The following is a 15987-nucleotide window of genomic DNA, read 5'->3' on the forward strand; positions in this document are numbered from 1 at the left end:
CATTGATAGAATTGGCCTGTTACTGATTTATGGTGTGTGATTTCAGAGCAGAGTTCAGTGAGATGATGGATCTGGGATTTTTTTTAAAAACTGTTTCTTAATCATGTAGTGCGTGCTTTGATGGACCTGGAAAGTTTGCCTGAGGGCAGACATTCAAACAGCTGATGGGCAGGGTGAGATAAGTCCTTTAGGATGCAGCATACTTTCTGCAACCAGTGATATTTACCAAAAGCCTTCTGTGCGTCCTGTAAAAGTTTTTTTTTAAATTAGCTTGCTATGATACATACCTCTAAAATAACAAGTAATTCTTTAAGATAAGTTCTTTTCACTTCTTGTGCCGTTTTTCTGAGCATAACCTTTAAGAATACATTTTTATTGTGGTTTTCTGTGCACTGTGATTTACACGATCTTAAACCAAATAGAACAATGCAAAACAAAGGTCAAACTGGTCTATTATAATATATGTTGTGGATGCTCTAAGACTTAACTCTCAGCTTTGGTTGCCACATCTTTCACAGCTTCCCTCTGACTCTTGTCTGCGTACTTGTTATTTAGAATCTGGTTGTTCTTCGCCAAGTTAAGCTTTGCAGGGTATTACCTCTGTTGTCCTCAGTGTATCTAATCAGTGTGCAGCAAAGATGGTCCTTTAAACTGGCTGAGCTTGCACTAATGTGCAGGACTTTGCCAGAGGCATCTCTGCACCTTTGGTGCTGTGTATGAATCTGGTGCTTGTGTTGCCATTATCACAGCCTCTGTGTTGTGTTTCATCTTGGATCGTGCCTCCTATGTACTACATTTCTGATGACTGGGAGGGCACACATGTTGATGGCTTTTCTGCTTTCTTGCCCTCTGGTGGAGCTTTCCTGCATGTCTGTCATCCTGGCTTCTGATAACTCCATCCATTCATGTTCGGGTTCCCCAGCATCTGATTGTTAATCCACACAGTGTCTGGGGACTCTGTTCTGCTGCTTCAAAGGTGACACTACCACAATGCTACTCAGCTGCTTTTAGGTAAAACCTGCAGCAATCAGGTTCTTCTAGTAGCTTCACATGTACATGTAGAGGTATAAAAACTATATGAATGCATAAATCTCCGTAATGTTTGATAGTTTGACTTAAACATAAAGATGATTTTGTACAATGATAAGTATGGGTAGATTAAAGATCCCCATGTATACAACAGGTAAGATTCACAGCACCTTGACCAAGCTGACATTATTTTAGTTATACAATGCTACAGTATATACACAAATATGCTATAAATGAGGGCATGATTTACATTAAATGTCAGTTTGATGCAAAGCTGAGTTTAATGGCTTTGAGGAATATTGCTCAACATACAAATCACATAAAGTACTGCAACAGTTTAACAGCTGACTTCTCTGCTTTCCCGTCTTCTTCAGGGACTGAGAGCAGCAGACAACGATCCCACAGCTCCTCCATACGACTCCTTGCTGGTGTTTGACTACGAGGGTAGCGGCTCCACCGCTGGCTCTGTCAGCTCCCTCAACTCCTCCAGCACAGGAGACCAGGACTATGACTACCTCAATGACTGGGGCCCCCGGTTTAAGAAGCTGGCTGACATGTACGGAGGAGGGGATGATGATTAAATTTGCCCAGTCACACGCGTACACACATACACACACACGCAAACACACATCCTTGTCCCGTCAGCTGGCCTGCCATGCTCTGACCCCTAAAACAAGGGGCTATTACATCCTTATTGAACACAAGATAACAAGGACATGTTCACACTGACCAACGGACTGACCAACCAACCAATCAAATTGCCCACCACAGAGGACCAGCGCCATGAGTCAGTTTCGGGTGCTCTTCTCAACCGTCTCCTGCTCTAAGCCTGTCTGTGACTGAAATGGAAGCTCTGATTTTTCAGACTTCTCATTAATTTTCAAACTGTTGTGCTTTTGTTCCATTTGAATGTTATATGCTAGATTTAGGTTTAAGTTCCTTTTGTCAGATTTTCATTTTTTACCTATGTTTGTGTAGCCTTTTATTTTTATTTATGTTTTTTATATGTCCTCACCCCTCTTCGATTCAAGCTGTTCCTTATTCCCAAAGGGTCATCGCTTTTCCCTCGCTGTCAGCCCCCGCCCGACTCTCTGAAGAAGCTTTAGGTTGAGCTGCTTGCTTTGTCTGAGGCAAACAAAGGGAAAGAAAAGGAGAACAAGAACATCGATATGAAAGTCCTTCCTGCACGAAGGGCCTTGGTTTATTCTTTCTTGAACTTGAATTACTTAGAACAGAAGCACTGTTGTTTAAAAAAGTGCCTTCAGTGGTGCGTATTTTAGCAGACTCCCGCTAACTCAGGATTGGTTGCCATTCTCTGGGCTTACACGCCCCCATATGACTCCCTGACCCTTTAATTCACACCTCCCTTGTCATTTCTCCCGTCGTGCAGGGCTGTGGTAGCTGCGGGAGATCTCAGTACTGGTTTCAGAGGAGTGGTGACTGGCCAACGAGGGCGCTTTATGCTAGACGTACTGTACATAGGCCTACAGTGTGTCTGTAACTTATGGACAAATCATTAACTTTTCAAGTCAGGCATATCTGTGCTCCTAGATCACAGCCAACTTGAATGTGATGAATTAAATCACAAAAATACATAACAGGACTGTCTTAGAGAAGAAATGCATTATGTGTCTTTGTTTATCGTGGCTTCAATAGCAGCTGTGTTTGTTTTGAGCTCCCTGCGTTTGCAGCGAAAACTCGATACGGCTTGTTACTAAATTTGAAGATTGACAAGTCACACGTGTTACCTCTGTAATGTTTAACTATGTATGTACAGGTGAGGGTTATTTAGGAAAATGAAGGTATTTAACATGATTCTGCCTTTAAGATAACTTAAAGTCTGCGCGTTTATTTGCATCCAAATCCCAAAAGGTTGATTCTTTTCATCTGGACGTTTTCAGTGGGAGAAACGTTTCGTCACTTAGATGCAAGATATTTGCATCCAAAGGTATTAACATGGCACCAGTTATCATGCAGTAAAAGCGCCACAGAAACTATATTAAATGTAGATTTATGAAGGAAAACTACCAGATAACTTTAAATAGCTCTGATAGCATTACTTACAGAACAGTTATCTTGTCCAGGCCCCATTCTGAGTCTGTCTCCCTTTTTTTCATTATCCGTCTGTTGACTCACTGTTGTTTCTCAACAAACTTTTAATATACAAACTCTGGTGCTGGTCCCTGTCAGAGAAACTGTGGGAATTGAGCCTCAGCCAGGGACTTAGTGCCTTCACAATCTGTCTCTTTTCAGGCAGCGTTTCATTCATCTGAAATTTTCTCCTAAAATTTTTGGCTTTGAGTTCAAGAGGTTTTAAAGAGAAGTTAGTAGAAGGGAAAGTATAAGAAATTCTGCACTTTATCAAAGCAGAAAAAGCTAAACTAAAGCTTCAGTAATAACGTTTTTCTATGAGACAGACATTTTGAAAGGCAGTTTTTGTTGTGACTTAATGAAAAAGCAGCGCTACCCGTGGGTTTTTGTAATCATATTTCAGGGCAGTGTAAAGAGAACTGGGGGGGGAGCTTTAGTGTCTGTTTTATGTTATTTAAATACCCAAAACATTTCACAGAGGGACCAGACGCTGGCTACAGATAGAAAGGTTTAATCGTTCCTTATCTTCCAAGTGCCCATTAAAACGCTTCTCAGTGGTGGCTCGTTTGAGCTCCATGTGAACTGACCAGATCGTCTATAAATTATGATTATAATGACTGCTTCGTGGAAATATCAGTAACATTCACATGATATGACAAGAAGGATCCGGGACTCTTACTCTTTTTTTTTCCCCCTTCTTGCTGCTGCTTTTCAGTTGTTCTTCACCTGCTCGGTTTAAACGGATTAAAAATACAGTATAAGTATAAACGTGAAAAGTGATGACATGGAAAAAGTAAGTATGCTCTCAGAGTGGATGTACAGAAGTTGACTTGTGATGAGATAAATGTATTTTTTATGCAAATTGAACAGAAGTTAAAACGTTCATTTTCAACTATGAACAGGGAAAGCAGCATCTATAAGTGTAATTAATAAGGCGAACAGGGTAACAATCTCTTTAAAATGAGGTAGTTGTAGGTCAAACCTTGCATTGTAAAGCCAGAAAGTGGCGATGTTCAGCGCAGCTCTCAGCTCAGACATGAGAAACAGAGTGGTTCCCCCAGCTTACAGCTGGATAAGCTCTTATCTATCCGACTGCTCCTCACCCTCCAGAATATCTACACAAAATAAACACAGCTGTTACTTTCTGCTATTTGTGATTATTTCTGACATAAGTGTTGTATATACGGAACATTTTTATACATTTGATGACATGATTTATCTGTTTCTGTGCGGTCTTTGCATTTCCTTTCACCGTAGTTTTGTTTAAAACAAATACCTGGCAAACTATATTTCACAAAAAGCCATGTGCATTTAAAAGAATCTGTAGGATTCTGTAAGAGCTTACAGCCATACTCGTGTCGCTGTTCAACTTTTGCTTCATTTTTAGCAAAAAGGCTCCACTTAAAACCAACTTGTACAGTCTATACTAGCACACACTCACTCCTCTAGGCCTTACTGTATATATGTGAGTGTTCTATAATATATGAGCCCGTTCAGCGTTGTTTTAATCCAGCAGTAAAGCTGCGACTTTGCTGATGGCCATCCAGTGTTCGTAGAATAAAGACATGCTTCACAGACTGCTCGTACTTTCTTATTGGACATTCAGACCAGATTCAGGGCCAGACGGAACACGAGGCCCCACTTTAGACAACCTAACTGACCTTTAGAACCGCGTTGTTTAGATAACGCAATGACATTACAATACTGAATGTTATCAATGACTCACAGTTACACAGCAGCAAATATATCAGTGGATTGCATCAGACTTGGCTCCCCATTAAAATGCAATTTATTTGGGGAAATAAAGGGGCTTTGGCCATTAATTGTTACATACCTGGTCCACTTGTCTTGTCCCTCTATTAAATGGAGGGAAAGCATTAACAAACAAGATTGAAGGAAGAGAGAAATATTGCACTGATGTAGTCAGATCCTGATTTCTGTTTTGGTTAAGGGACATTTAATCTTACTCTGGACACTGCCTGACCGTGGACACATGCGTGACGGGACGCTCCGACAGAAGCCAAACTATTGTCCTGCAAAGGCTAGAAACACAAAGATGAGCAGCAGTGTTTCATAAGAGTTATCCTAATGCTATTCAAGTCCAAGTGTACATAATGTAGTATTTGCTTGAAGCTAAAGAGACAAAGTTAGCCAAACTGTAACTGTACAATTGGAGCTTTTTGCATGTGTCTTTTTTATAATGGGCAGATGAGTTCTATTACAGTAACCATACTACATTTCAAAAAGTGTTGCAGCCCGCATGACAGGCGCTGCAGTCCAGAAGGCATTCTGGTGTACCATAGTCACATAGTTTCAAATGGAGGAGATTAAAGAAAAAAAACAGAAAAAAAATTGCACAGTTATTGAGTCAAAAGACTTCTTTTGTAAATTGTCAACAGCACAAATATTTTGTATTGTTGTTTGTACCATTTTGTAAAAAAAAATGAAGAAAAAAAACAACAACCAAAAAAACAAAAGGGAACGAGTCTGTTGTTTCAAGCGTGTGTTTATAGTGCCACTGCAATCTTGGTTTCCGAATACCGTACAGTACATGCGCAGCCTTGCAGATCAACCTTGTAATATAGACGCTGAGCTGGAGATTCCCTGTCAGCACCATGTGTTATAAATAAAATTTCCCCTCCTTGTAAGAACACTGCCTCTTGTCTTTTCTTTGTCACCCGCTGATTCCTGCAAGCGTCGCCTTTTTCCTCACACTCATCTTGTTTTTAAAGTGCTAATGTGGTGTGAAAAGACCTTTATTTTTTGGTCTTAAATAGTAAGCTGAAAAGTTTTTCTCTTACTCATTTTTTCCACAACAATAAATTGTCTCTAGATTGTTTGTGCAGATAAGAAAGCTATATAATTTACACTAAACATTAGGACAGTGATATTCTTTAACGTGCATATTTACACGTAAATTACATTAAAGGCTTTTACAAAGCCTTTAATGTAATTTTGAAAGAAGAAAAAAAAACATTGCATGTTACTTGCATGTAAAACTACTGGAAACAATTCAACAAACTAAGAATCAGAATCAAAGAGAATTAGAAATGATGATGTGCCTCGCTTCACATCCCTTTATACGTTGATGATTGAACGTCGTGTTTCAAATTAGGTTTAGTGCCAGTGCTGAAAAAAATGTAAGCTAAAATGATCAACACAACTGAGGCTGTTCATTTGTCAGCTGTGCCTGACAGAGCCATCTTCCAAGGTGAAATAATGAAGTATTTCCAAGCAGAAGGGAGATGAAATGCGGACAGGAAAAACACAAAGAGCTTCATTTCATTTCCTTTATTTCTGGCATTGCATCTTGAAGTAATTATTAATATTTCCATTGTAAAAAATTCTGCAATGTTGAAGTCTATCAGGCCAATCGGAGGTAACGTAAAAATAGAAATAGAAATCAGTTAGCAATCAATCCAAGCAGTCATAGCAGCATGAGGAACAGGATGAGATGACCCTTACTTGCTCTCCTTTTACCACAGCAGTTCAATGAACCAACAGCAGACTGCATCTCCTCATTGATTGACCTGTCAGAGCACGCCAATGCACACGCAGACAGAATAAACCCTGCTGTTACACACTGCTTACACAACAACGCATGAACACACAAATCTTCTCTGCAAACTATGAGAAAACTGATGGAAAAGCGAAACCCGCTCCTGCTCTCCCACCAGTCAGGCTGCTGGGCTGACAGGTTGACTTATCTGACTTTCTGACAGGTAAGTCAGAATGGATTAATTCAGGCAGGAGTCACAACATTATCAGAATTGCCTCATGCTGAATTTTGACCCTGTTTGGAATTATACATGTGTGTGGTTTACACGTGATATGGATCGGAGCTGCAACTTGCTTTTACATCCTTAGCTAGTTTTTTTCCCCAGTCAGCACACTCCCCGTATCTAGAAAGAGATTAAATGTTAATAATGTTACACTTGACTAAAAGGGATCTTATCACAAATTAGTTCAACATTTCAGGAAATGTCCTTATTTGCTTTATTATCAAGAGTCAGATGAGAAGATTGATCCCAGTCTGATATCTGCTCTTCGGTATGCTGGTGGTTAGATTGGCTTGCCCAAAGACTGCAAGCTCTCCTGGCTGAGATAATAGATTCTGTATATGAATATGTAGCACAAGCAAATAACATGTTGCAATACTTTTTGAAGAAATTCTCTACTAACACAGTAGTAAGTAAAAATATAAAACTTTGTCCCTCCCTGTTAGTGGCAGAGAGAAAATTTGTGCTCAAGTTGAAGTGATGTGAACGTAATGAAATATTAATGAACAGTTTTAAAACAGCACAGTAGTGCAGTGGTGAGCATCATCACCTCCTAGCAAAAAGTTTCTGTGTTCAACTCGCGGCTGGAGCTTGCATTGGATTTTCTCTGGGTACCTGAACAGGCGTGTTGGGTTTGAATGGTTGTCTGTCTTGTAAAATCAAAGTCTTGCTTAAATGATCAGTCTCAACTTTTGGAATTTAAAGTTCTATTTAACGTAATCAAAATACGTGGAAGGCATAGATAAACTGTCAGGTCCTCAATATATCTGTAATTTTATCATTCAGTAAATAGCTGTGCAACGCATTGAGGAGAGCTTTGTGGGCAATGAATGGTGCCTTATTAAAATATTATAGTTAATTACATATAAAAAATGTGTTATCCTACACTCAATATTCAGCCAGGGGATCTATTTTAAGTCTTAACTCATGTGTGAGAATATATGTATGCTTAGGTATGCAAGATAAAGTAACAAAAAAAGCAACAGGCGCAAGGCTCAAAGAGATGGAAATAAAATCATGTGTGAAACTAAGGAGACAAAGAAATGTAGAGCTAGGCGGAAAACTTTGGTTCCCCGAGTTTCTAAAATGAACCTTTTGTACAAACTTTCTTCTAAGGCCAAGATCAAAGCGAGGCATGCAAAGTCAGATGTGAAACCTTTTCACACAGCATGGAAAACTCACTTGTTGAGGTTCAACTGAAACACAAGTGGGTCCGCAGTGAAAATGCTACGAAGCATACAGTACTGAAATAAAAGCACTTAGCCTCTTAATTGCACACGCTCTTTTTGTGCCCATAGCTTATGGGTTAAATTGATTTGTTTCCTATCAGATAGCCTTATTGTTTACAAAAATGCAGATAGCAGTTTACACCACCCAGCAAATTATTCAGCCATTCATTTTCCTTCCACTTATCAAATCCAGGCTAAGCAAGAGATCAGGCATACTCTGGACAGGTTTCCAGTTTGTTAGAAGCCTTACCCAGAGAAAGACAGGCAACTATTCACATCTATTAGTTAAGAGTCACCAGTTAAACTAGCGTGCATGTTTTTAGTCTGTAGGAGGAAACCAAAGCAGGCACAGGCAGCCAATGGATTTACAATCAGGACTCTTTTGCTAGGAGGCTAACCACAACAGTGCTAACCACTACACAACACAAATATCAAATTATGATTTTGAAAAAAGTCAACTAAGTATATCAGGATGTAATGTAATCTATACTTAGGAAAAGGTAAAATATAAAATGAACAAGATGAATTATCTGGTTCAGTTTTATTCTGTTAGGCAGATTTCTGTTAACTTTAGCGCGAGCTAGGCTAGGCTCTTTCTTCCCATTCCCATTTCTGCCTTCATATTTAACAGAGAAACACAAGATGCATGTTTTACCATATCTTTTATTAAAAATACCTTAAATGAACAGCAGATTCTCTCTCTCTCTTGATACCACCAGAAGCTTGATTTCATTCATTAACAACATAAATGTACATATAAGTCACTGTCTGGCTGGATTTCTTTTTTGGCTTCCGTCCTCCAGCTCATTTGAGGGAGACACACATAGACACACACAACTGCTAATGGAACTGTTGCCAGGAGGAAACCTGTCGTCATAAAAAAAATGTGGATGAGATTAAGCACTGTATGTTCCACCACTGATCACAGCATCTCATGACGTTAATGTGACTGACATCAACAGTAAATGCAACCTTTTAAAAACAGAGTACCTGTATGCTGGACTTAGAGGTCGCAATGAGCGAATCTTAACACTCCATAAAAGCACGAATGAATCATCTCGGGTGCTTGTTCAGCAAATAGGCATAAAAACACAGGAAAAGCAATTTATTGCTAAAAAAAATATTGCTTTGAAACACTTTTGTTTTTATGAAAGCAACAAATACATAAAGAATCCAAAGCAGTGTTTGGTGATGAGTCTGAGAAACCATGCAGTCTGTAAAAGTATCAAATAAATTGCCTCAAATTGGTATATGACTCATCTATTTTTTAACCTTCTCTCATCCCTGTGTGTAAAATGTTTTGGCGTGTTGATGACCATTATAAATGTCATCTGCAATTATTCTTCAGAGATTTGTCAGAAACCATGAATGCTTTGATTAAAAAACCCTGTTACCATGAATCAAAATGAAAATTCAAAGCAAAACAACATTGAATTTGAGATATTTGATGTCCTACCATAATCCCGGTGATAGGCCAATTAGACATAATTTATACTAGCATTATAGTTATACTAATGGCATCATAAATTAAGGTAATTAATGCCCTAGCATTCCTGCCAAAATACTTATCTTCATAAAACACTCGGATGGCTCTTTTTAAACTTCATATTTAAAAGTTGTGACACTAAACTTTGTTGACTCACACTTTGTTGACTTATTAATTTAAGGTTTTATGTGTCAGGACAATAAAAATCATCTGGTTCTTAGCAGGTCTTGAAATTATTCAAATACAACCACAGATGAACAACAATGCATGATATATTACTTTGTGTCATTGTTTATTTATCAAAAATGAAGCCAAAATATAGAAGGTGTGTGTTACTACTTCCATAGAAATTAAGTGGGTAAGTAGCAGCCAAGCACTGCGAATCACAAGCACTTGATTAAATAATCATCAGCAACAGTGAGCACATCTATAAAAGTGAAGGGTTATAGGATGGTTAGGATGGATAGGAAGTCCATCATTCTGCAGTGAGAAACATTATTCACAAGTGGGAAACGTTCAAGACAGTTGCCAATCTTCCTAGGAATGGATAGCCCAGCAAATTCACCCCAGGGTCACATCGTGCAATGCTTAGAGAAACTGATGAAATTTGTTGAGGTGTTTATAAAGCTGTATATGAAATTACCACGTAAAATAGGTTATTCGGTTTATGCCCTCTCCTAGCTAGTTAGATGCTGAAGCACCACCCAGAAAAACTTTATTTACATCTGCTCCGTAAATGCATCACAGGGTTCAGAAGGAAAAGTGTTGGAGATGTAAGCTGGAATTTAATCTTTTGTATTATTACTGAGCAAGTATCTACATGATGTCACTGGAAGCAGCACCAGGCTGCAGCACAAGAAAAATCAACTCATTCAATAGTAATATGCATTAACCTTAACAGATTTAATTACTCATTAACTGAAGGCGTGCCAAAAAGTATACTGCCGGTATTTGCCAAAAAGTGATTGCTGGGTTTTAAACTGCTGTAAATGACTTGTTGGCGGCCTATAATCAGTCAAACATATCTCTTATGAATGATATCAAGTCATTTTCAGCTAGAAAGAATATTCCTGTCACACGGTAGAAGCTGCAATCAGTCTTTGGCAAAGTGACTTTTATATATCCTTTATTTAACCAGGTTAAAAGGGTCACCGAGATTAAAAATATAATCTTCAAGAGAGGCCAAGAGCCCAGCAAAGAACGTAAATGTTGTGACATAAGCCAGAAAAGGACTGGAACACAGAAATAATGCAAAGTCATACAGATACTTGCAAAACAGATCATTTCTTTATTTCCTTTTGATTACAGTTTATCACATAAAAATAACCAGATAGATCAGCAGTCAAGTTTTGTCACGTCACCGGATCATTCCGTCTCACTTTCACCACTAGGTGTATTTAATTTTTCACACGCTATTCATGCTATCTTGTGATAATGAATTTATATGGTGCCCTAACCAAGATGGCTGATAACCCGCTAAGCTACGGAAATAATGGTCTCAGAGATTTTCTCACTAAAGGTTTTGGTGAACTAACAAATCCTAAATGGCCGAACAACAACAGTTATGATTGAAATATTAATTTCCTGAGCAGCACCGCAGGGGATTTTCCATTAGAAATTAGATTAGAAAGCACATTTCTGCGACATTTCAGATTGTCCATAAAATCTACTTTTAAAAAAAATCTTCTTTAGATCTCAATAAACCATCAAGCGCCCAAGAGCGTCACAGGTGTGCACAAAGTGTCAAGTTTTTTGATCTAACGTTCAAAGAAGCTGCCGTTTGCCTTGATGATACCACTGGAAATATCTTACTGAGCTGCTGTTTGTCACTTGGAATGGTTTTCCATTGATGCCGCTTTCTCACAGACCTTATTATGGTCACAGTTGATCATGATTTAGAAGTAATAACCCATGAAACAGCATTACCAACGTGGCGTCATGAAGACAAAGAGCCCGTTGATCAATCAAAAATAAATCTGTTGGCAGTAATTGCATGAAATTTGTCCTTTGCGAAATTAAAGAAACATCCTGTATCATCACAGACCCTAGCGTTCATGCCTGTGGCTTCGGTTGATCTTGGATTTCCGCTACTCAGCTCACACTGGAGGCAAAAGGGGAGGAGAGAGGCGGTCCCTCAGGACGGAGAATCAACCGTTGCCTATATTCTCTGCGCATAATTGAACAAATTAGCAATGAACAGCTGTTACCTGTTGAAATGACCCGCTTTCATTTTATCACCATGGACAAGAGGTCTGATAGCATCTGCATGCTGCAGCTGTCAGCCATTCTGATTAGGTTGCCAATTCCTGCTTTCAATATATCATGACAAACATAATTACCTCAACATCTCTTTTTATGGATTCTACAAATCGCCTGGCGCACAGAGCATGCCAAGTGACCATCAATTACAGCCACGGTCTGCTGGTAGCACGTCCACTTGGCTGCTTCGACTTTGTCAACCTCTTTCCTTTCGGAGAAAAGATGGTCTTTAATGTTACTGTAGCTGAAAGCCTATTTCACGTTTTTAAATTAAGATAATAGCGGGTGCACGAACTTAATGGCCTGACCTCAAAGCCTCCCTGCTACAGACTTACCAATGGTACCACCTCTTGCAACCCCATGAAGTAGAAAGAAACTACTTGCTGTGACGTCATCCTTTTGCAACTCAAGGAGAACGAGTTCAAGATTGGAGACCTGAGCAATAATAGCCATTTATAAAGTTTTGGCATTTATACTGTTGCAGTTAAGTGGCTGTAAAAGAGTAGTTAGAATCAAAAGAGTACAGGTTAATTGCCTTAAAGTGAATGAAAAAACTGACCCCATGGTGATGGATTTTAAATGAGGGTGGAAATTTCTGTTGATTGTATGAAAAGAAAGAGCAAATTTCTTTCATTATAAAATGAAGAAAAGACTGTGGAGGCTGATGTTAAAGGAGTCACTTGGTCACATGGGTATTATCAACGCAAACTCCCCCTCTGTCAGTATTTACTCGATGTTAGCTTTAGGTCTTTTTGGCTTGTCAGGAGTTGATAGAGAATCAGCCCTTTTACACACGAGTATCAATATGAAGTAGTTGATGCTGATTCGGTTCAGAAAATGGAATGAAATGCCCAGGATAACGTGTTATTTTCCACACTGGCATCATTTTAAAAAAGATCTTTGCCACACATATTCAGTGATGGAAATATAAAGAACCAAGTCTTTGTTTTAACTCTGCATTTCCTCTGAGTTCAGATTAAATGTTCAGCATTATTGCTGCAACTTGTAGTTTACAATTAGCTGGACAAAAGCTTTAGACAAATTCCCACAGACCTCTGCCGGTGTCATTTTGTGGGTACAAATAGATCAAAATGTGACATTTCTAATTCGTTTCTGTATGAATTTATTTTAAGTAACACCTTTATCGTTAGTTTTCCTTGACGAAACATCCTATGAAGGAAAAAAAAACATGCACTGCAGTCAGCTTCAACCTTTGAAATACTGGACATTATTCCATGAGCCAAACGATGTCTCATCATAGAGGCATCTTAAATCCTCCTCCTCCTCGATTATGTGGTCACACAGTACACCAATCAACAGCTGACCTTTTACTGTAGGAACAGTCATAAACACAGCAGGAGGAATGTGGGTGTGATCTGTAGGCTAAGCAGTCAGGGAGAAATGATGAAGTAGAGAGAATTGGTTATCTACAGATTGTCTCATTTGTGCAGAATAGTGATTTGGAATAGATCTCTTTTGGATGACAAGTCCTTACTTGGAAACTTCCAGCTCTGGACGGCAGCGATTACACAAAGCATCAAGAAATTTAGTTAGAAGAGCTAAGTGGTAACATAAAACAAGCCAAAGGAAGATAGAGACTCAATTAGTTAAGTCCCCAATAAGGTACACTGTAAACTCTTGAGACCCTATTTTTGCGGAAATGAAGAAAATAGAAGATTTTCAACCGAGCAAGCGAGTGCTAAGGGGATTTAAATGTAAGGCATTTCACACCCGCCAAAACCATACAAACACTTTTTCTGTCGAGGGTTTTCTCAGACAGCCTAGTGTAGCTACTTCCCCAATTCCCAATGCAGCATCTTCAGATTAATACTTCATATTTTAGTTATGAAAGCAAAGTGTTTATTGTTTCATAAAAAAATAAAGAAATTGCCTGAACATGGATTTTTTTATTTTATGTTATTGTGCCGATGTACAAAAGGATTTTATCTGAAGATTCTATCATAGGATGCACAAATAACTGCTGTCCATGGATATTAAAATATTTGGGTTTGTGTGTATGTGTTGCGAATGCAATTTCAAACAAAGCATGCACAGAGAAAAAAAATATACCAAAGCAGTAGTTAATACAGCAGCTCCATCCAGGGCCATATCTTGAACCTGAGTGTAGGTAAGTGCTGACAGGCGGTCAGATTGTGTTGACAGTGTGTGTATGTGTGAGTGATAGATAGCTACTCAGTGAGTAGCTGTGGAGCATAATATGATTTAAATGTAAGAATGGAATCTAAATCTGATTTCAGATAGTACTATGGGCCCAGAGCTTCTCTCCTTTACCCCCGTCCCTCGCCAGCCATAATGCGGTCAGCTGCAGCTGTTCTCTCCGAGGTGTGGTCTCACTGACCCGGGAGGACAGATTATCAGTTTCAATCTCAGCCTTTAGATGCCTCTTTGAAATGAATCAAAACACTCCACCTGCCAATGCTGTGTGAACTCGGGTTCTTAGAAAGTGTGAAGCAACTGCATTCTGTCGATGCGGTGACTTGTGGAAAGGAGTGGAAACTTTGGTGATTGTTTCCCCTGCGTGGCTTGACTGTTTGAACCCGCTCTCATTTCTCTGGAGATCCCACTCCTCCCCTATGGTGCATTCATTCTCTGAAAGGATTAGATGAGGAGTTCACTTCAGGGGCATCAGGCAATCTGCATACAATAGCCCACCACAACTGTGAATAAATCAACATTGATGTAAGACAATAAAGTCAATGCGGTGTGGCTATTTGTTTATTCTTATTACACTATTACACAGAGCTATGCACTTTGGATCATTCGGAGTAAATGCATTACTTAAAGAGGATTCAGAACACAGACTGCCTATGCCATCTCTATTTCACTCAATGCGTGCTCCATCTGTGTCCCCAGAGGTGGTCCAGCAGTCCACTAAAGCAGCCATTAGACGGATATCCAATCAGACTTGGGCCATTCGCTTCTTCCAGCATCTTCTTCTGTCTGCCACATCCTCGGGCTATCATAGAGGAAATGAAAGTCACTGATGGAGAATCTGAGGTAATGGTATGGATAGATAGATGACTGGTCTGAGTGTGTTTTCACAGCTCTCTTGGTGTATATATATATAAACACTGACATGACTGAAAAACCACAGGATAATCACGCCTGCTTTGCGAGGAGTAATGTCATCGAGTGTATAAGAAAATTGCATTGTGGGAGGATGGTTATCAGTCAGGGTTGTAATGTTATTGTTAGCGATGAGAGCTTGTCTAGGTCCGGATTGATTTAATGCCGGAAAGTTTCCCATACAGCACGGGCTCACCCTGACCTTTCAGGGGAAAAATTAGATTTTGGAACTTGCCTCCCATGTAGCTGCCAAGTCACTGAGGTACTGTTAGTCCAGACCCACAAAACCACTCCAACCAGTCAATCATGAGGGGAAACAACCAATTCAATGCTAATAGGTTCAACGCTAATGCTAAATTCTATTTTTGTCAGAAAAATCATAACAGAAGCCATAACAGTTTTCTTGTCTTCAGCTAGCACTTTGATATGTGCAGTGAAAACCGATTTGTCGAAGTCTGCTGCAGATAAATTGGTGCTGTAAAACAATGTACATACACCTGCAATTAGAGTAGATAATTATGGCTGCTGCTTGTTTCACCTCTTTGAATTCTTTTTTCCAAGATAACTTTGAGATAGCAGAGAAACTTGAAAGCAAAATTACCTCTGACAAGCAACTTTCTCGTGTTGCAATTCATAGACATGCACTTGCATGCATGCACAGTCACGCATTCGCACACTCACACACACTGTACTATTTTTAAAAAAAGCAGTAAACAGTGCAAGTATTTAAAAACCCGAATGTCTCTGATAATAATCCTAAACCAAACCTTTCAAATCTGACAGCTGGAAAATGTCAAGACAGACGAGATTTTTTCCCCCCTAAATTATTAACATAGAAATGGAACTGGCATTTCCAATTCTGCAAGATAATATGTAATCTTGACATTTATCTGTTTATAGATTCAACATCCAAATCCAATCTTTGATATTTGCAGGCTTTTGTCTTTTTAGTCCCCATAGGAAAAACATTTCACTGCTGTGCTACAATAGACACAGCGGGTAGCTTTAAGTGGAGTCTCATTTTCAA

At 39.2% G+C, this 15987-nt stretch overlaps 1 protein-coding gene across 2 annotated transcripts in view; it reads left to right on the plus strand.

Annotated features, from left to right (window-relative positions):
* Positions 1-5768, plus strand: part of LOC116331189 (cadherin-4-like) — a 245613-nt gene extending 239845 nt beyond the window's left edge. For both annotated transcript variants that reach the window (XM_039604803.1, XM_039604804.1), the window contains one exon: positions 1404-5768. In XM_039604803.1, coding sequence (XP_039460737.1) covers positions 1404-1610 — 207 coding nt within the window. In that variant the 3' untranslated portion in view covers positions 1611-5768. The remainder of the gene's footprint in view (positions 1-1403) is intronic.
* Positions 5769-15987: the final 10219 nt, after the last annotated feature.

This window comes from Oreochromis aureus, linkage group 20 (assembly GCF_013358895.1).
Source record: "Oreochromis aureus strain Israel breed Guangdong linkage group 20, ZZ_aureus, whole genome shotgun sequence".
In the NCBI taxonomy this organism is placed as follows: Eukaryota; Metazoa; Chordata; class Actinopteri; order Cichliformes; family Cichlidae; genus Oreochromis; species Oreochromis aureus.